The 22,648-nt window shown below is 43.7% G+C and overlaps 1 protein-coding gene across 1 annotated transcript in view; it reads right to left on the reverse strand.

The window, feature by feature from the left end:
• trpn1 (transient receptor potential cation channel, subfamily N, member 1) overlaps positions 1-22,648 on the reverse strand; it is a 53,370-nt gene that overhangs the window by 14,815 nt on the left and 15,907 nt on the right. Inside the window, exons 5-16 of the mRNA XM_083523889.1 lie at positions 22,422-22,526; positions 14,935-15,033; positions 13,810-13,911; positions 13,534-13,635; positions 12,230-12,328; positions 11,943-12,143; positions 8,309-8,410; positions 7,985-8,083; positions 3,782-3,910; positions 3,558-3,686; positions 2,799-2,915; positions 2,172-2,270 (exon numbers count right to left, since the gene is read on the reverse strand). Of these exons, the coding sequence (XP_083380015.1) occupies positions 2,172-2,270; positions 2,799-2,915; positions 3,558-3,686; positions 3,782-3,910; positions 7,985-8,083; positions 8,309-8,410; positions 11,943-12,143; positions 12,230-12,328; positions 13,534-13,635; positions 13,810-13,911; positions 14,935-15,033; positions 22,422-22,526 (1,383 nt within the window). The remainder of the gene's footprint in view (positions 1-2,171; positions 2,271-2,798; positions 2,916-3,557; positions 3,687-3,781; positions 3,911-7,984; positions 8,084-8,308; positions 8,411-11,942; positions 12,144-12,229; positions 12,329-13,533; positions 13,636-13,809; positions 13,912-14,934; positions 15,034-22,421; positions 22,527-22,648) is intronic.

Raw genomic sequence — 22,648 nt, forward strand, 5'->3', positions numbered from 1 at the left:
TTATGAATGATGGAGGCCATTTTGCTTATTTGGACCTTCAATGCTGCAGAAACTTTTTTGTTCACTTTCCCAGGTCTGTGCCTCGATAGAATCCTATTTCTGTGGTCTACAGACTATTCCTTAAATTTCATGGCTTGTTTTGTGCTCTGACATCCACTGTTAACTGTGCAACCTCATATAGACAGGTGTGTGTCTGTCCACATCATGTCCAATCAACTGAATTTACCACAGGTGGACTCCAATCAAGTTGTAGAAACATCTCAAGGATGATGAGTGAAAACAGGATGCACCTAAACTCAATTTTGAGTGTCATGGCAAAAGCTGTGGATACTTATGTACGTGATTTTCTTTTCTTTTTTCTTTTTAATACATTTGCAAAGATTTTAAACAAACTCCTTTTACGTTGTCATTTTGGGGATTTGTTTGTAGAATTTTGAAGAAAATAATGAATTAAATCCATTTTGGAGTAAGGGTATTTTGGAAACCAAAATGTGGAAAAAATGAAGCACTGTGAAAACTATCCTGATGCACTGTAGCCTTCTGATCAGAAGTCAACAATTCAACACGCAAAACGACGTTTTTTTGTCTGCATAAAAAATAAAGGTCAAATTTCTTTAAAAATTGAAAAGATCAAAACTCCTATGGAATGAAGGGTTCATTTACATTTACATTTTATCCAAAGCGACTTACTATACAGTTTATTTCACAACAACTGAGCTGCTATATACATACACATACACATACATATACATATATATATATATATATATATATACGTATATATATATATATATATATATACGTATATATATATATATATATATATATATATATATATACATATATATATATATATATATATATATATATATATATATATATATATATATATATATATAAATAAAATGTAAAATATATAAAACATATAGTTATTTACTATATTATTTATTCATACAGCAGCACCATACATATTCACTGCCCATATCTTTGCTATTTATTTATTTATTTATTTAAAAGAGGAGCACCCATGGTAACCTAGAACCATTACACATGCAAAAAAACTCCTATTAAACACTTTTTATGTATAACTGAAAGAAATATTTACATGCAAAACTTTGCAAGTTCCTTTTGTTTCTATGCAATAAAACACAAGACTTGGACAGTGAGTGACTGGAAGAAAGTTCTGTGAAAAGATGAGTCTAAGAGTTGGACATTTTTGTCCCCAACAGAAGAAATTGTGTAATATGGAAACAGGAGAGAGGAGGTGATCAGACTGCCTCACCCCCACAGTCACACATGCAGGTAGAAGCTTAATGATTTGAGGTTGTTTTGGAGTAGGGAAGGTTGAGGACTTATTCCAGAAAGTGAAAGGAACCAACATGGCTCCCATTGCATACTTCACCATTACATCATGCAATTCCATCTGGACTGCGACTCATTGGAACCGACTTCACCATATAGCTCTGTAATCGTTATTTAGAGAGTAAACAGTGGTCTGGAGTGATATCTAGTCCCAGTCGCCACACCTAAATCCTATTCAACTGCTCTGGGATGATCTGGATCGCAAAGAAATCTGCAACTAGTGAAGAACCTCTTTGGCAACTTTTACAAGAGGCATGATAAAGTATTTCAGCTAAATATTTGGAGAAACAAACTCTCAAGAAGCTGAGAGTATGTAAAGCTGTTCCCTTTCAGGAACTCGAGCTGTGTCGGAACACTTTGGGAACTCTACTGCGTTGTCCATGCTCTGAGAAATGAGTCTAATCAGTCAAAATAGAAGACAGGCTGTCACTGGTGGGCTGACGCCATGACCAGGGAGTATAAAGCACCTGGAGAGAAGCCGGCTTCAGCTTCTGTAACCGTGAAGGAATCGCTGAAGGGGCGCCGGAAGGGAGGATTTCTCAATGAAAATAAAGTAGAACATCTGGACATTTAAAGATTTATTTAACATACCATTAAATGACCTATTTTGTTGCATGAAAACAAAAGGAACATGCACTTTTAAAAATCACAAAATTAGGGGTTTCCGCACTTTTAACAGGCTCTGTCTATAGCATTTTAAAGTTAGTTTACGCTCAAAAATGTAACTAGAGAAAAGCCTGTCTCCATTTCAGCATTTCAACAATGGATCGATTTTATATTAAACAAAATAAGTCACTTTATTTGCCCACCTTATCAAACATGTCCACTCTGGCGTGTTTTTTCAGCAGCAGCTCCACTATTGTTGTGTGTCCCTGCTCAGCTGCCAACAACAATGCAGTTCTGCCAGTCTGTTATTCACAAACACAAAGACACGTACACAAAAAAAAGTGGTGACACAGAAACTTCTTAAATAGAAGAAAGGAGTATTGCTCCTGATGACTCCAGAACATGTCCACAACATATATATATATATATATATATATATATATATATATATATATATATATATATATATATATATATATATATATACGTATTTATATGGCGAGTATAAGGATTTGAGTTTGACGAGGGCCAAATTGTGTCTAGACGTCTGGGTTGGAGCATCTCCAAAACTGCAGCTCTTGTGGGCTGTTCCTGGTCTGCAGTGGTCAGTATCTCTCAAAGGTGCTTCAACAGACAAGCTCAAATCAACAGCTGCAGCTCAAATTGCTAAAGAAGTTAATGCTGTTAATACTTCACAGGTCAGGACTGTTAATTTCCAGAAAATGGGGGACCAACTCGCTAGTCATTACGTTATGCCTGGTTAGTGTATAAGTGTATAACATAAGCTCCTTTTAGCCTGATAGTTTACTGTGTTGCTGGAGTGTGATTACCTTATCCAACATGTTAATGGCTGACTGTAGGCAGTGGCTGGGCACATTATGGAGCATCTCCTGTAGCACTGCAGTGTTGCCAACTCTGGCACAGTAATGGATTGGGGTTTCTTCAGTCTACAGCAGAGCACAAAGAAAACCCTTAGGAGACCTGAATTCAATTCATTTTTATTTGTAGAGCACATTAAACCATGGTTAAATTGTATTAAAGGTAAAAAAAGATTTTAAAGTTTTATACGTTCAGTGACTATAAGTTTGTTCCTTATAACTGTAAGTTTAGAACCCCAGTGGCAGCTACGGCACAGAAAAACTCCCTGTAAATGCAAACTTTGAGGAACCAGACTCAAATGGGAACCTCATCCTTATCACGAATGTCCATTCATTACAGTTCCATCATTGATGAGGTGTGCTGTGAAATGAACAGGATATTACACCATCCAAAAACATGCAAAACATTTTGGTCTCCAAATTTGTAGTAACAATTTAGAACCACATATGACCATATTTGGATGGTTACCACAAATTTGGAGACCAAAAATTGTATTGGATGTTTTTGGATGCTGTAATCTATTTCTACCACAATAATATAATTTAATAATGTACTCTAAATCTCCATAAAATCTAGTGGAACATCTTCCCAGAAGAAGGGAGGTTATTATTTCAGATATCGGGGACTAAATGTGGAATGTGGATATTCAAAAACTAGAACATGCATATCAACTATAAGATATAAGATTGCAGCAGGGTTTCATTAATCACCTGTTTGGTAGATGCTGTAACATCAGCATTATACTCCATCAGAGTCCGGATAATAAGGACATCCTCGTCATCTCTGTGCACAATGTCCCTCTGTATTTCAGCTGCCAGGTGCAGGGTGGTTTCATCCTTCTGGAAGGATAAAACATACACAATGCTGTACTTGTATATTCTCTGTATACTATACAAATAAACACATAGACTCATTTGCACAATTTGGTTATGACCTGGTTCCTTTGGAGAACACAGAGCTCCGCCTCCTCTCGACTCTTCTCCGTGGTCAAGAAGTTTAAGATTGCCTCCACCATGTGAGCATGACAGTGGCGTACCGCCACATGGAGCGGAGTCTCTTCTGCCTAAATAAATATGCAAGCACAGATACATCTTCTAATAAAAGACTCATACATGAATACTTCCCCAGACTATCAACTGGTTACATTTCCCAAAGTAAGGAAAGAGAATTAGTCACATTATTTCATTTTGCAATTTGATGCAACCTGCAATCTGGTGCCATGAACATCCAAAACAAAAATGTTTAGAGGGACATCATCTCTCTTTTAGAGGATACCAACCACAAAAATGAATAGTTCATGTTCAAATAAGAATGTGCCAATACTTGCCTGGATCGTTCAGACTGAAACGCCGGGTAAAAAGTGTACTTTTCCCCAGCGCGGAGAACCGCTTTCTCGGCGTGGTGTGGGACTCGGCCGGGTTACGGGCACGGTCTCCCGCCTGGTTTGTAGTCATCCTCACTGCAGTCAGGAGGGTAGGAGCAGGCCAGCCAGTCACTGTGAGGCAGTTCCAGAGGCTGCTGGGTCTCTTGTCGGCAGTGTCCAGCGTTTTTCCACTCGGCCTTCTCCGCATGTGGCCCCTCCAGTGGTGGCTCCAGGGCAGGAGGGTTCTCAGGTTCCCCCTGAGGGAGTCTGTATCGTACCATCAAGGTCTCACGGTGTGCCCTTTGAGCCTTGGTTGCATGGTAGGACCCTACGTTCTGTCCCAAGGCCCCGTTTTAGGGACTCCTTGTCGTCGCGTAATGCTAACGACGGACGCTTCCCACACGGGGTGGGTGGGGGGGGGGGCGGTCATGAGTGGCCACTCCGCCCGGGGTCTGTGGAGCGGCCCACGTCTCTTGTGGCACATAGGTTGCCGGGAGATGCTGGCAGTGTTGTTGGGGTTACAACACTTCCTCCCAGTCCTTAGAGATCACTATGTGTTGGTCCGCTCGGACAATACTGCGGTGGTCTCGTACATCTACCAGGGGGCCTCCGGTCTCGCCCCTGCAAACAGCTGGCGCAGGGGGTCCTCTTGTGGTCCTTGTGGGACAAACTCCTCTCATTTAGAGCCGTTTATGTCCCGGGACGGTTGGATGTCTGAGCAGACGCCCTGTCGAGACAGTGGCTGCCATGGGACAGTCTTGGCCGAGGCTATGCCTGTACGCCTTTCCCCCCAGTCGCGCTGCTCTCGGGAGTTCTGGTATGAGTTCGCCGGGAGAAAGTCTTCTCCTCCTGGTGGCACCTCGATGGCGGGCGGAACCCTGGTTCACCCACGCCCGTGGTTGTGAAGGCTGTGGCCCCTAAGGGGGCACAGTTCATAGCGGCTGTTCTCTCTACCGAGGTAGTAAAGGCCCTTCTCCTCTCCAGAGCTCCCTCCACGAGGAGTTCGTACGCCGCACGGTGGCGACTGTTCGCGTCACAGTGTGAGCACAATGACTTGGACCCAGTTAACTGCCCGGTCGGTTCAGTTCTGGTGTTTTTGCAGGTACAGTTTGCCGCAGGGTTAACCCCTTCGACCCTGAGGGTTTCCGTGTTCACTGGGTAGGTCCCATTAGTGACACGTTTCCTCCGCGGCGCCCGGAGGCTGTGGCCCGGGACGCGACTCAGGGTGCCTGTCTGGGTCTTGGCAGTTGCCTCGTCCCGCCTGGAGTTGCCCCCTAGCATGGCCAGGGTGTTACTTACACGCTGGGTGCTCCCACACGATGTGTCGTGTTACAGGCATTCTGCCCTCCTCTGTTTATAGCCCCCGGCCAGGGGTTATGAAACCCGGCTGTGTCCAGTGCAAGCACTGGGTGCTTATCCACAGGACAAGTCCTTGGAGGTGGTGGGTGCAGTTGTTTGGCTGCGAGTCCTGGTCCCCGCTCCGATCACGGTCAGGGCTCACTCCGCCGGAGTGTGGCGGCCTCTGCGGCCGGATCCACTGGAGTGTCACTTCGGGACGTCTGTGACGCTGCAGGTTGGTCCACCCGGCTGTCCTTTGTCTGGTTTTATGGCCTTGACCTCAGAGCCACCCCGGGCTCCTCTGTTCTGCGTGCTGGTGCCGACGCCCTCACTCTTTCGGCAGGGTCTGGTCAGTGTGGCGTGATTGGACACTCGTTCCCATAGCGTTTCGACGCAGCTCGAGTTCCTGAAGGGGAACGTCTCTAGGTTACGACCGTAACCATAGTTCCCCGAGGGAACGAGACGCTGCGTCTCCTTGCCACACTCCCTGCATCCCTGCGGCGCTTACCTTCTCTCTTTGCAGAAGCTAATGTCGCTACCACCGCACAGCCATCTTGTAGCTTCCTGGTTTACGCGACGTGGCCTGTCTATGACGTCACGGCTTGCCTATTGGCTAGATTTCACACGTGGTTCAGAGCGTGGTCACGCAGGGGCGTTCCCATAGCATTTCGACGCAGCGCCTCGTTCCCTCGGGGAACTATGGTTACGGTCGTAACCTAGAGACGTTCTTATCCCTCTTTGCATTTATTGCCCCTCCCCTCCATGACAATGAGCTAATAATAATCTGCGTTTTAACCAATTTTGACCATATACTGTACACTAGCACACAGTAATAACAGATATTCATTTATAATTTCACTATTCAGGTGTTACCCAGATGATTTTCCCGTTTGACTCCAGTTCTTTTTAATGTTTCTTTTTTCCACAGTATATCATCTCAGGGGTGATTATAATAACCCATTAGAGAGAAACTTATTATTATTTTAAAATGAATATACTCATTCGATATATTAGAAAGCTGCTTTGTGAAAATGTCCGCTGTTAAAACTGATACAAATAAATGAACATTAAAAAACAGGTCATGCATCTGCTATCAATATGGTGCTAACGTGTTTCAAGTTTCAAGTTTTTTGCTTTGCACAGGTAAGCTGCAGTACATGAATATTCTTTTGCGTTTTTCAGAGTCAGCTTTAGTCACAAAAGGTTTACACATCATTTACACAAAGTAGAATAAAAAATTTACTTTCTAATTAAAATATATATATATATATATATATATATATATATATATATATATATATATATATATATATATATATATATATATATTTATATATATATATTTATATATACAGTGGAACCCGGTTATGTCGATGTCCTAGGGGGTCGCCAAAAAGCATCGAGATAACCGATGATCGAGATAAACGAAAATCAAAATGGCGGCAGTATATTAACGTGCTTGAAATGTCTTTATGTACATGATGTGCGTTAATAAATGAGAATGTGCATGCACGTGTTTTTGAAGGGTTGTGTAAACAGCGTTGCCGCGATTTGTTTGATGAAGTCATGCTATAAAAATATATACAGTACATGTTTATCTGTCAGGAATCCACCTGCCACGCCCCCTTCGGCCCCCTTCAGCGTGTCAGGTGTTTTCTCGGCCGCTTTCTCTGAAGCTCCCGGTTTCAATCGCGCACCTATGGTGCTCGTTTAGCATCATCACCAGCTTCTATTTAAACTTCCACACTCTCACTGTCCGTTATTGTTGGTATATGTTGGTTCACGGCGGTCGTTGTTATCGCTCATGCGTATCCCGGTACGTGTCTTCCCACCGGCACTCTCTCACCGGCTGCTCTTTTTTTCCCAAAGCGCACCGCGGATTCCCCCCCGATCCTGCTGGTGTTCATTCTATGCTTTTGCTCATCCGCCAAGCGCGGCTTTCGCCTCTTATTCATCGCATAACATTTAACAACAAAAGGCATATGTGCACTAACAGCAGAGATTCACCAGTATACAATACAACACCTGGAGCAGCTGTAAGGTTTGATTTTTCAGCCACTTCCGCAAGTTCTTCTGAGGCTGCACCGAGATAACCGACGTTAAATGGCAAATTTTTTCACCCTTGTGCTCGAGATATCAGGGTTCGGCGACATTAAAAAAAGTTGACATAACCGATAAAAAATGCCTAGAAAAAGCGAGAATTTGGCGGTTCCACTTCAAAAACGTCGACTTAATAGGGTTGTCGAGGTAACCGAGGGCGAGATAACCGGGTTTCACTGTACTTTTTAAAGAGTAGCAAAAGTAAATAAATAATATTATCAGTAGTATTGAACATTGTGAAGATATATTGCATATTTTGTAAATAAGTAATTTTATACATTCTGTAAATAAGTAATTATGCATGTTGTTGACAATACATAAGTAACATTTGCATACCTTGGATTTCCAGGTGAGGTCAGCTCCCTCTTCTACTAAAGATTTCATCACCTGCAGATTTCCATGACGTGCCGCAACATGCATCGCTGTCTCTCCATTCTACCAACAACAAAACACTTTGTGGAAATACAGATACAGTGCACTGTTGGCCAGAGGTGAAACCACCATGCTTTAAAAACCTCCAAGACAAGCAAGGTAGTTTCTCAGATCCATCTTAGATCGAACATTTTGAAAGAATTCAACTGTCTCAGGTGTATAAGGAGCTGTATAGAAAATATGGCCCATAAAGGACTATAGAGTACTGCTGTGTCATGCTTTTTAGACCTCCAGCTCTGTGTTGACCTCTGCTCCACTCTTCAACAACATCTTAGCCACCTTCTCTCCATCTTTCACCCTGGCTGCTATATGCAGAGGCGACTCCAGGGCCTGCAAAGACATGAGAGAAGCATCTTAATTAAAAGTTATTGTTATTAATTATTATAGAAATCATTATTACATATTTATTGTACAATGTTTGGAACTGAAGTGCCAACATTACTGTAAAGAGGCAGTTTTTTAGGTGAGGTGGCTAGTTGGCTTAAGATCAGTGTAATAATGTTACCTGTACTTTTTTAAAGTATTTGAAAGAAATGTTTTGTGCTCATGATACAATTAATAGATATTATTCAGTATTTGACTCATTATTATCATTCCATTAATAGATTTCTGTTCTAAGAGTAACATTTCAAAGTCTTTTCACATAAACTAACTTGCAATCAACCAATTAACTTAATTATGTTTACATTATGGTAATTTGCGGTGTATTTGTTTGTTAAAATAGGCTAAAAATACTTTTTAAGTGCAGAAATAAGCGATCGAATTAAGTGTCTCTACATTAACTCAACTCCATGGTTTGTGTCCACCACTGATTTGGTAAATTTCTGGGATGGACAAATCATAAATTCGTTGCCAGATGAGAGAGATAAGATTAAAAATGTTAGGGAGGGTGTAAAGAACATTAGACAGTGGATGCTTGATAACTTCCTTTTGCTTAACTTTGATAAAATAGAAGTACTTTAACTAAGACCACATGCAGATTAAAGTAAACAGATTACATGGGTATTTCTGTCTCAGCTTGTGTAAAGCAGTGTGATTATTGACTCTAGTCTTTTCTTTGAGACTCATGTGAAAAACATCACCAGGTTTGCCTTCTTTTACCTTAGACATATTGCTAAAATAAGAAATATAATGATGCAGAACAACTAGTTCATGCTTTTGTTACATCTAGATTAGACTACTGTAACATTTTACTGTCTGGGTGTTGAAATAAGTGCATAAAAAAGCTTCAGTTACTTCAGAATGCAGCAGCAAGAGTCCTTACTAGATATAAAAAATATGACCACATCACCCCTGTTTTAATCAGTCTAGACTGCTTACAATTACATCTCACATTGATTACAGAATACTACTACTGAAGTAAAAAGCACTCAACGGTCTCTCGGGATCTGAGTAAACGTTTGTTTCATTATGTTCTGCCTACTTAGATCAAAAGGTGCAGGCTATTTTTGGTACCTCAAATAGTGAAAATACAGCAGGGGCAGATCTTTCTCTTATAGACCCCACAGTTATGGAACATGTTTGTTTGGGACTCAGACACAGTCTCAGTGTTCAAGTCGAAGGCTGAAAATATATTTATTCAGTCAAGCCTTTGGTCATTAGGGGTTCTTAGGTAAAGGAGCAGATTTGGAGGGATCACAGATATAAAGTAGCTTTTCTTTGCCACATTCACCACTAGCTCGTTTATTAGCAATAAACTTATTAGGAACAATGTTATTGTCAGGAATCCACCTGCCACGCCCGGACGTCGCACCGCCACCTGGCCGCGAAAGGGACGTTGTACCGCTGCCTGGTTGCGAAGAGGATGTCATACCGCCGCCTGGCCGCGAAGAGGACATCTTACCGCCACCTGGCCGTGAAAGGGACATGGTACCGCCGCCTGGCCGTGAAGGGACGTTGTACCGTCACCAGACCGCGAGAAGGAGGTCATACTGCCACCGGACAGTGACACAGACAAAACGTTGTCGCCAAACTCCTCCGGAAGGCCAGTCTCACCTCCAAACTCCTCAGAAGGCGACGTCTTGCCCCTGAGCTCCTCCGACGGCGAAGTCTCACCCCCGAGCTCATCTGAAGGCGACTTGTCGGCACCAGGTGCCTTTGAAGATGGCGTGACAGCCCTGAGCTCCTCCGGCGGTGACGTCTCGCCTCCGTGCTCCCCCGACAGCGACTTCTCGCCTCTGAGCTCCCCTGATGGCGGCGTCTCGCCTTCGAGCTCCTCCGATGCCGACGCATCGCTGCAGAGTCCCTCTCAAGGCTACGTTTTGTCACCAAGTTCCTTTAAAGGCAAAGTCTCGCCCGCAAGTCACGCTGGAGGTGACGTTACGCCACCAAATTCCTGCGAAGATGGCGTGGCGGTCCCAAGGTCCTCTGAGGGTGAAGACACTATCCCAGGCCTTTGAGGAGGCACCTTTGCACTGCTAGGTCTCTCCGAGGGTGAAGCAGTGTTTAAAGACCCTGTGGGCTCCATCGCTGCCCAAGGTCCCTCTGACAGCGACAGGTCACTCCCAGAGCCATTTGACAGTGATGTTGTGGTCCCAGACTCCTCTGAGGGCAGCACCACAGCCCCAAGCTCCTCTGGCGACGTCTCGCTCCCAAGCTTCTCCAAAGATGACGTCCCACTCTCGAGCTCCTCTGAAGGTGATGTCCCACCTCCAAGCTCCTCCTCTGGTGACGTCTTGCCTCTGAGCTCCTCCGACGGCGACGTCTTGCCTCCAAGTTCCTCCGAGTCCCTCTCAAGGCGACGTCATGCAACCGAGCTCCACTCAAGGCGACGTCTCGCCTCCAGGTTTCCCTGAAGGCGCCGTCTCGCCCCTGAGCTCCTCTGAAGGTGACATCGCGCCTAAGAAGAGGGCATCGCTCTGGACTCTGGACTCCACCAAGGGCGTTGTTCTGCTCCCGTTCACTGTAGAGGGCATCGTTTGGCCTCTGTTCCCCGCTGAGGACATCGCTCTGCCTCGGGACTCAGCTGAAGGTGTGGCTCTTCTTCAGGACTCTGTCAAAGGCACAGCTCGGCCTCTGGACTTTGCCGTGGACATCGCTCCGTCCCAGGTCTCCGTGGTGGACATCGCTCTGCTCCAGACCTTCATGGTGGACGTAGCTCTGCTCAGTCCTCCATGGTGGGCGTCACTCTGCTTCAGACCTCCGCAGTGGGCATCGCTCCACCCCTGTCTTCTAACCTGGTCCCCTTTGACCCTGGACGGATAGCGAGGCCCGCCTCTGAGTGCCCTGGCCCTCCAGGCATATGTGGGTTTGGGGCATCAGGTGCCCTTCCCCTTTGTCAGGAATCCCCGGCACCTACATATACCCCGCACTCACACTCACTCACTGTCCGGTATTGTTTGTATGTGTATGCATAACCCTATGCGTTCCTTCCTGTTCGGATTCCTCTATCCTGCAGCGGCTGCACTTTTTCCGAAGCGCACCTCCGACTACTCCTTTACAACTCGGTATCGTTTCAGAATTTGTAGGCCTCTCTGCCATTTGGCGTACCATGGATTGTCTCTTACTTGTTTCGCTTCTCTCCGCTATCCTGTTTTCCGAATTAACTTGCTCCAGCTACTCCGGTAAAGTTGCACATTTGGAATTTATAATGCTTTATCTCTCGAAAGCAGCTTTGGGACAATGTTCATTTTTAAAAGTTCTCTAAAAGTGAAAAATCAGCCCCCCTCCTAAAGCATTGCAAACAATCTGACCTGAGAATTTATTAGACAATCACATGGTCCAACAGGGACTATAGACTTATTAGGGTTTATAAGGGTAAATAGGGTCTTTTAGGGTAAATGTGCAGCAGACTGACAAAAAAGACGGATACTAATGGCCGCCTTTATTGCACAAATTGCTTTAGTAATAGAAGCCCCATTACCTTCCCTCCTCTGAGCTGCACCTGTGCACCGAAGCCTTGTAGTATCTCCACCACATGAGGATGGCAGTTCTCTGCAGCAATGTGGAGCGCTGTCAGGCCATCTTTAGTGGTGGTGTCCACGTGCACCCCCTTCAGCAGTAGAGCCCACACTACAGCTACATGACCGTACTTTGCAGCCTCGTGTAAACACACTGCACCTGCCTGCCAATTATTTAACAAGAACAGCAGATCAGTGCTGATCTGCAATCTGCAATTTATAAGATTACAAATCTATGAAGCTGTAATACCTTGTTCTGTATGTGTAAAGGTATTCCTTTATTTAAGAGGGTCAGCGCTGTGTCTGGATGGCCACACCGAGTAGCGATATGCAGTAACGTGCTCCCGTCCTGCACAGTGATCAATCAGAAAGGTCAACCAAAACTATTATGACACTTTTAATCAGTTTAAAAGTCATAGCTACATTTGTAAATAATGATAAACCATTGTATGTATGAATGATTAAAATGTATTTTATTAAAGGGGGATTTTACTGGTTACATATACAGATGGTCTCAGAGTTACGAGCTAAGCAACCAAATGAAGTAACCACTGAGCTACCGATTCCACTTCTTCTCTTAGTTTTTTGTTTCTTGCTGGTCAGGCTATGTCTACACTAATCTGGATAAATTATAAAACATTTTTATCTAAAAACCCTCAACATCCACACTTTTGTTTTCAATCTCTCCCAACAGTTGCTCATCCACGCTGAAATGTCTAAAATACACTCAAGTCCCTGTACTGCGCATGCACAAATCGTAACCTGTGTCATTTCCGCCTGCGGTTTATTTGTTTTCTGGTTTTTAAAAATGTTGCAGCAATGAAAAATAATTATTATTATTATGTCATTATTTTTTAAAGCCTTCCTTTTCACAGTCAACACTGTGACACAAAAACGCTGTTTTAAAATTTTGTATCCACAAAAGCTACGATTTTATTGACTGCCAATGCTGTCTCAGTTTGGATAGAAGGCCAAAACGGAGCAAGAAATTTCTAATTAAAACATATTAGTGTGGACATGATAGGAAAGTTGTTTACTATCACAATTTTTTTTTTTCTTTTTTTTAATTTTGGATGTTTTTGCTGAATTTGTGTAGACAGTGCACATCAGCAAAAAGGCACTACATACCTGTTTGATTGTAAAAAATGAGTCACAGATGCATCCACTGCTGCAAGTCTTGGTTTATTTCGGAAGGTAAGGGTCGACTGGACAACATGCTGTAAAGCACTTTTAGTCCACTTAAAGAATGTAATATGGATGATCATTCCTTTGTTTGTTTGCATACTGTTGTCAGAAACTGTTACCATATTCATTTAGGTAGGTAATTTTTAACTGTAAATTCCAAAAGGTGGGAGCCCGGTAACAGTTTAAACACTGTATCACAGTACCTTTGCGAGAGAGTAGACGGCCCCTGAGGTTTTTATAGCATGCAAACAGGAACTCATGGGTCACCTTGACTTGATGCCATAAACGTTTTGCAATACAGATCCAGATGTTTTTGTATTTTTTAAATAAATGTTATAGTGAGTGTGTAAGGTGCATTGTAAAAGTTACCTTAGTTCTTTCCAACACGTTGGACTTAAAATGATCTGTGAGGATTTCAACCACCTTGGTAAAGCCTCGTTCAGCAGCGATGTGTAGCGGATTTCTGTCCAGCTGGTATGGTAAAAGACAACTTAAAAATATATAATCTACAATAGATGCCTAAGGAAATTTTTAAGTTAATGACAGATAATGTGTATATTCACTTTGCCCCTATATTATCCGGAAGCAGAAGCATAAGCCTAAATATATTGTAGTATCTGAGAAATATATATCATTTGGTTTCACCTTGTCTGTAATGTTGGGATTTGCTATCCTGTAGTAGAAATACTTCACCATTGCCTGATCACCTTCCAAGGTTGCGATGTGTAGAGGAGTCTGCCCGTCATCCTGTAAGAAGAAAACAAATCCGGGCTGCTCGTTTAATCATTTGGCATTGTTTCACTACAGTATAAGTCATACATTCTCCTGAAATCAATTTAAATTCGATTCTCCATTGGCGTTTCCATTCTGAAAATATGTTGGGTACAAAGTAGACCATACTTATTTATATAGTTTGGGCCATATTCCGAAATGAATAAGACACACATTATGAGAACTGGGTCAGCATTGTAACTCGAGAAGTATTTTTTTGTACTCGGCTACATAGTAATTGTCTAACAATTTGCAGTATTTTACACAGATGTAAGCAAAAAATACTATCTGGAAAAAAAACCCAATATTCCTCAACAATGTTCCTCAACAAGAATAGCATGTTGTAATATATTTTAATGTGTGTATATATTCAATCATTTCGCATTCAGTCACATTGCAATATTTTAACTTGGTGTTCGGTTTGGTTTTGGCAGAAGATAAAATAAAAAAATAAAAACTTCCTAGAGTTCTCCATACTGAAGAAAAAGCATAAAATCTCTTTTCCCACAATTTACTGTATATGTGATCATTATTACCTCAGATTTTTTCTACAGGTCTTTTCAAAACAAAAGAAAATTTCAGAAACACGACCGGTTCAGGCTGTCAAAATGATTAATTTGATGGTTTTGGACAGGTCTAAAATTCCAAAGGTAGATCCATCCATATAAAAATAGTAGGGCTTTAACAAAGGGTAAAAATATGGTATGGCTATTGAGGAACTTTGTTTCAGATTAACACATAATGTTTATGTTTCACATAATATATAGAGTACCTACTAGAGTTTATATTTAAAGTTCTATCTATTTATCTATCTATCTATCTATCTATCTATCTATCTATCTATCTATCTATCTATCTATCTATCTATCTATCTATCTATCTATCTATCTATCTATATAGTTATTATTATTATATTTCTTTTTTTTTTTTCTTTTTTTTACTGACTGCTGGACTTTATTGGTCTAATGATTCCTTTGCACAGAAGTAGTGTTTTCTTACATTTTGGGAATCAAGGTTTGCATTGAAATCCACCAGCACCTTGGCCATTTCAACATCCTTCATTCGACAACAGATGTGCAATGCCATATCTCCATTTTCCTGAGAAAAGAACACAATCCATCTTTCATCTTCTTTTAGTTCACAGTTACATGAAATGTTATTTTACATTATGCAACATAGGCATCATAGTACATACTGACCAGTGATTTACACAGTACATGACTTATGAGACTACATTTCATCCTGTACAATCATGAGGCCTCTCTGGGGTGTTTCTGTGTACGTTCTTTAGCACCAGCTCAGGATCAAACCTGGAACTGTGAAGCAGCAAAGCCACTCATTGCACCACTGATACAGCATAAACGGAGACACTAAAACATTGCCTCATTACAGTGAAGTGCATTTCATAATTTTTGTATTCAATATGTAAAAAAAAATCCCAAAACCAAAGAAATGTGATGATTTTCCACATAGGAAAAATAACTTCAGCACTCGCTTAATATGAGGCTATAAAATCAAAGCCAAGCGTGATGTCACTTTACCCCGCGCTAATTCCATAATACGGTCTGGTAAACTGAGCATTTATCTGAAAGCATTACTATATTATACTGAGGTCAACTATAATTGCAAACATGTTTGATAAGTACTTTAGCAGTGTTAGATTTTTAGATAATTAGATAATTTGTGCCCTGAGACTTATGTCCAGCCTGATCTATCTGCCAATCAGGGAAAAAAAAAAAGATTTCCGAAAACAACTTCACACCTCTGAAATAATGAATCATGCTATAAAATGCAGACACATATTTATGAGTTGGAGTTCACAAACATTCTTCTCTGCTTTCCTAACATTTCTTAGAAAAGTTAATAAATGGAATGTTAATACTAATGAAATGTATTTAATCCATTGGGAATGTGAATAAAACATGCACATGGAGGTGAATGTAGAGAGGTTATTGGTATCTGGCTCTGAATTTGTAGCCTAACTTGTAGAAGCTATATACACTGGAACCCGGTTATGTCGATGTCCTAGGGGGTCGCCAAAAAGCATTGAGGTAACCGATGATCGAGATAAACGAAAATTAAAATGGCGGCAGTATATTAACGTGCTTGAAATTTCTTTATGTACATGATGTGCGTTAATAAATGAGAATGTGCATGTTTTTGAAGGTAACGTGTTTTTGAAGGTTTTTTTTTACACAACAGCGTTGCCGCGATTTGTTTGATGAAGGCATGTTATAAAAATACATACAGTACATGTTTATCTGTCAGGTATCCACCTGCCACGCCCCTTCAGCCCCCTTCAGCGTGGCAGGTGTTTTCTCGGCCGCTTTCTCTGAAGCTCCCGGCTTCAATCGCGCACATATGGTGCTCGTTCTCTTTCATCATCTCGTGTTCGAGATCCACCTATGGGAAGGGCATCCGTACCTGACCTCTGCAGGAGCATCCAATTGCACCAAGTCTGGCTTGACAGACAGGAGCGCGTGCCAATGGCAGGTAAGGCAACGCCCCTTACCCGAGTGCATAAGGCACCTGCACGCGCGACCTCTCCTCAGTTAACATTCGCTTCTCGCGACTTCTGCAATTTTTTCCTCATAGCTTCCTGGTTTTCTGGACTGCACTTTTTTTTCGTCTTCAGGAGGACATATCGTCTGATCAGCCTCCGCTGGACGTGCCCGTCCTCAGCCAGGTTAGCTTCGCGAGCCGCCCACGCTTGCATTCCTTTTTTTTTTTTTCTTTTTCTTCATGGCGCTTTCTAAAGCGGCACCGGCTACTCCGGTGGACAACCTATCGCGGGCCTGCCCGACCGCGTGCGGCGCACTCATCGCCGCGAGGGATTCCCATCCCTTCTGTGTTGTCTGCATGGGTCTCAAGCATGCGCAAGAAGCTATTGACCTCCCGGAGAACTGTAGCCATTGCCTGGCGCTCCCAAAAAAGCTCCTGCGTCACAGACTCAAAACGGCCGCTTCGCAATGTGTCGATTTTGAGCTCTCCGACTCGGAGGGGGAAAAAGGCGACGCCGCTGCGCACCCGGGGGCCTCCCGCGGTGCGATTTTCTCTGACTGGGCCGACTTGTGTCCTTCCCCGTTCGAGGATTTACTACCGGTCGACAACCGTCTCCCCGAAGGACCGACAGGTTCCGGGGATGAGATCGAGGCGGACCTTCTCGACGGCTCGGATGACGAGGACGCCATCCCGTCCTCCATGGCCCCTCAGGCTCCCCCCGCCCCATCTCAATCGGTTTTGCTGGAGCTTTGTGAACGCGCTGCCACGCGGCTCGGCATCGAATGGCCGGCTCTCCTGAATGCTTCGGATCAGGAGAGGGACGCATATGACGGCAAGCTTCTGGGACCTCCTTCCGGCCCGAGAAAGCAGCTGCTTCCCGTCCTCCCTGCATGTGCTAAACACATGAGATATTGCTGGGGAGATCCGCTCGACCTGGAACACGGTCTTGCTGGGTTGGAAGTTAAGGATATGGCGAGTCTTGGCATGGGCAATCCCCCGGTTATCGAGCCTTCCATCGCCAGACACCTCAACCCATCTCAGGGCGGGCTGCTCGCCCCACCCAAGCCCGTCCTCCCGGGTAAAATGGATCGCTTCTCCGCATCGATTCATCAGGCATCGTACAAAGCCTCAGCTCTCGCTATACGAGCTCTTAATGTCTCCTCGCTGTTGGCCGCGTATCAGGCCGAACTTCTGATCGATTTGGGTCAACAACTGGAGAAAGGGTCACCATCGGCCTATCTCTGGAAGGAGGTCGTCTCGGTCAATGACCTTGTTCTCCGTAATGCCCGTCAGGCTGTCCAAGCGAGCGGGAGTTCTATGGCTTTATCGGTGGTCGGAGAACGTGCACTGTGGCTCAATCTTTCCGTTCTCCCTGATAGTGAGAAACGTCGCATCGCAGGAGCGCCGATTGAACCCGGCAAAGCTCTTTTTGCCCCGGCTGTGGCCCTGATGCAACAACGATGCGATGATAAAAAGAAGGAGGACGAGACGTTTAAATTGTGTCTTCCTATGAAGCAGGCGCAGCATCAGACACCATCTGTGCGGCCATCCAACACTTCTGCTGCGGGACGCCATCCCCACTACACTGGCAGAAATTACAGACCTCGCGGGAAACCACCGGCTCAGCAGAGCGGGCCACCTCCCCCGCCTGCTAAGCTCTGGGGTAAGATGTCCTTCGCTGCAGCCGCGGCGAGGAAACCCCCCAACCCCGCCCCTTCGGGTCCTAAACGAAGACGGCCGACCTGATGCTTGGCCACAGGGCGTTTTCGTTCCGCGTTCATGGGCGACCAGCCCTCCGGACACTTGTTCTTCCCTCCAAGTTCATCATGTGCTGGTGCGCTGCGACAATACGACAGCTGTGGCACATATCAACCGTCAAGGCGGCATCCGCTCCTCCAAGCTTCATGCTCTAGCTCACAGGTTGCTGGTTTGGAGCACACGGCATTTTCTGTCGTTACGGGCGACTCACGTCCCGGGCATTTTGAACAGGGGCGCAGACCTTCTGTCGAGAGGAAACCCACTCTACGGAGAATGGCGGCTCCACCCTCAGATAGTGAGGTTGCTATGGGAGAGGTTCGGCCAGGCTACCGTCGATCTCTTCGCCTCGCGCGAAAACGCCCACTGTCCTATGTTCTTCTCGCTTCGGGACGAGGACGCACCCCTCGCCGTAGACGCGCTGGCTCACCCGTGGCCCAGCGCGCTGCTCTACGCTTTCCCTCCTCTCTGCCTGATAACCCCGACCTTGGCCAGGGTCGCGGTGCAGGGTTTGTCTCTGATCCTCATAGCTCCCAGGTGGCCCAAGGCACCTTGGCTTGCGGAGATAATTCCTCTTTTATATGCAGAGCCTTGGCCCCTCCCCTTACGCACAGACCTCCTGGCCCAAGCGAACAGGGAAATCTATCATCCTCACCCAGACAGGGTGGCTCTCTGGGCCTGGCCCGTGAGAGGGCGAATTTAAACACTTTGGGGCTTTCCCCACGTGTTATCGCCACGATTCAGAACGCCAGGGCCTCTTCCACACGTTCTCTCTATGATTGCAAGTGGCGTGTGTTTGAGGAGTGGTGCGAGAAACACCAGCTCGTCTCATATCTGTGCTCAGTTTCTGACATTCTGGGTTTTTTGCAGGACCTTATCGATCGTGGCAGAACTTTTTTGACGATTAAGGTCTATTTAGCGGCTATCGCTGCGTGTCACATCGGGTTCGGCGACACTACTGTGGGTCAGCACCCCCTTATCCGTAGATTCATGAAGGGCACGCGCCGCTCCATCCCGATCACCAAAAGTGTAGTCCCAGATTGGGATCTATCCATGGTGCTGGGGGTGCTGGCCCGACAACCTTTTAAGCCCCTGGGGGATATCTCCCTCAGGCTTCTGTCCTTCAAGACGGCTCTGCTTCTGGCTTTGGCTTCCGCCAAACGTGTCAGTGATTTGCATGCGCTCTCGGTTCATTCCTCGTGCACCAAATTCTCGTTCAATGGAGATAAGGTTTTGCTTAGGCCTAACCTGGCCTTCATGCCTAAATGCTTCCCAGCTTTCTCTGGTGAGGTGATTGAGCTCTCTGCCTTTCATCCTCCTCCTTTTTCCTCTGCGGAGGACCAGAGGCTGAATGTTTTGTGCCCTGTGCGTGCCCTATAGGTTTACATGGACAGGACAAACTCTTTTCGAAAGAGCGACCAGCTCTTTATCTCTTGGGCCCCGCCGAACACAGGGAATCCCATCTCTAAGCAACGTCTCTCTCGCTGGCTGGTAGAGGCCATCTCCTTAGCGTATGAATCTAGGGGCATGCAGCCCCCAGGTGGCCTTAGAGCGCACTCCACTAGAGGCGTGGCGACTTCTTGGGCTCTGTTCAGGGGAGTTCCCTTGCAGGACATTTGTGCCGCTGCGAGCTGGTCCTCTCCCACACCTTTGTTAGGTACTACCGGCTTGATGTTACCCGAACCCCGGTAGCTCATGCAGTCTTAAGTGTGGGCTTTTCGTAGCCTCATGCTACTAGGCCTGCACTCCTTTCAACCCCGTCTGCCCGGCCTAGTTATGTTAATTATTATGCTTTGTGACGTGCCGTGCACCACCCATTTGGCCGTCCTCTGGTTTACAGGGCCTCGCTATGAGTGTATTGGGCAACCGGGGAGTTGTCTATATCTCCCATAGGTGGATCTTGAACACGAGATGATGAAAGAAAACAATAGGTTACTTTCGTAACCCCGGTTCTCTGAAACATCAGGTGGAGAGATCCACCAATTTTGCCCCGCTTGCTGCACGAGAAGCGAATATGCTCACTGAGGAGAGGTAGCGCGTGCAGGTGCCTTATGCACTCGGGTAAGGGGCGTTGCCTTACCTGCCATTGGCACGCGCTCCTGCCTGTCAAGCCAGACTTGGTGCAATTGGATGCTTCTGGAGAGGTCAGGTACGGATGCCCTTCCCATAGGTGGATCTCTCCACTCGATGTTTCAGAGAACCGGGGTTACGAAAGTAACCTATTGTTTATCATCATCACCAGCTCCTATTTAAACTTCCACACTCTCACTGTCCGTTATTGTTGGTATATGTTGGTTCACGGCGGTCGTTGTTATCGCGCATGCGTATGCCGGTACGTGTTTTCCCACCGGCACTCTCTCAACGGCTGCGCTTTTCTTCCCAAAGCGCATCGCGGATTCCCCCCCGATCCTGCCGGTGTTCATTCTATGCTTTTGCTGCTAATCCCACGTTCTCCCGTGTGCTGTTCAGCGCCGCGCTTCTACCTTCGCCTCCCGTTCATCGCATAACATTTAACAACAAAAGGCATATGTGCACTAACTTACAGAAGAGATTCACCAGTATACAATACAACACCTGTAGCACCTGTAAGGGTTGATTTTTCCGCCACTTCCGCGAGTTCTTCTGCGGCTGCACCGAGATAACCGACGTTAAATGGCAAATTTTTCCCCCCTTGTGCTCGGGATATCAGGGTTCGGCGACATCGACATAACCGATAAAAAGTGCTTAGAAAAAGCGAGAATTTGGCGGTTCCACTTCAAAAACGTCGACTTAATAGGGTTGTCGAGTTAACCGAGGGCGAGATAACCGGGTTCCACTGTGTGTGTGTGTATATATATATATATATATATATATATATATATATATATATATATATATATATATATATATATATACCTGCTGGTTTAAATAAAAATAAAATATAAAAATAAAAGACAATAAACCTAATTATTGCAATGCACTTTTTTATTCGATTGATTAAATCGAGTGTGTATATATATATATATATATATATATATATATATATATATATATATATATATATATATATATATATATATATATATATATATATATATATACAGGGGCGCAATTAACAGTTTTAAGGGGGGTATGCAAGATAGAATTTTGGGCCCCCGTATATATATATATATATATATATATATATATATATATATATATATATATATATATATATATATATATATATATATATATACACAATGTTATATTATTAATAATTTAATAATTTGTATTGTTAAAGAAATGTAATAATTTGCTATTGCATAATATGTTACAATATAAATGATATAATGAATATAAATGAATATAAATGATTTTCATTTTTTAATAAAACATTTTAAAAAAGACAGATGTATAAAGGAAGAGAAATTTAACATATCAACTGACTAAATACCACAACGAGCTTCTAAACACATTTTAACTTATGCAGTCTATAGACAAACCTCATGCGTAAAATTTTATTCATGAGTAAACACTCTCTCAAAGTCAAAAAATAAATAAACATTTTCATCCTATTTTAAGTTTAATTTTATTTACAGGGAATTAATTTTATTTCACCACAGTGTTATTATTTAAAATATATGTATGTAATTTTAAAATGTTTAATTGATGATTGTGCCCCCTAGCGTTCTCTTGGGCCCATATACCTGGCATACTCTGCACCCCCCCTAACGGCGCCCCTGTGTATATATATAAATAAATAAATATATATATATATATATATATATATATATATATATATATATATATATATATATATATATATATATATATATATATATATATATATGTGTGTGTGTGTGTGTGTGAGAAAACAGATTTTTCTCTTCTCCACCCATTCCACCCTGCCTGCACACTTTTCTTCACTTCTCTAACACACTCTCCAATACTCTGCCCAGTTGACCCATGGTACCTGAACTCCTCCACCTTCTCCACCTCTTCTCCCTGCAACCACATCACTCCACTGCCTTCCCTCTCAATCACACACATGTACTCTGTCTTACTCCTACTGACTTTCATAATTTATATATAATATTAATTTATAAGCTTTCTGTTGTTATTGAAAGCTAACATCCTGGTCAGTATCAATAGGGTTCTTGAATAGATCAAATTGTAAATGAATCTGTTTTATGTGTTGAAATTTCCATGGTGGTGTATGCAGTCTTCTATAAATACTCGAGACCTAAAAGATACAGAGATGCTCTTACTTTTATTTTAGCTTGCACTTGTGGTTCCGTAAGGTCTGACAGGAGTTCCCTAACAATTCCAACATTCTTGGCTTTGATGGCCAGCAAAAGTGGAATGCAGCCCTCCTGGAGGCAGAAAAAGAAGAGAAAAGAAAATAGTATAATGTTTTATTTTATATAAAAAAAATACAAAGCTATTCCAAAATTACATTTATAACATTTGTCAGACACCCTTATTCATAGCAACT

The sequence above is a fragment of the Silurus aristotelis genome (assembly GCF_946808225.1).
Source record: "Silurus aristotelis genome assembly, chromosome: 21".
Taxonomy (NCBI): Eukaryota; Metazoa; Chordata; class Actinopteri; order Siluriformes; family Siluridae; genus Silurus; species Silurus aristotelis.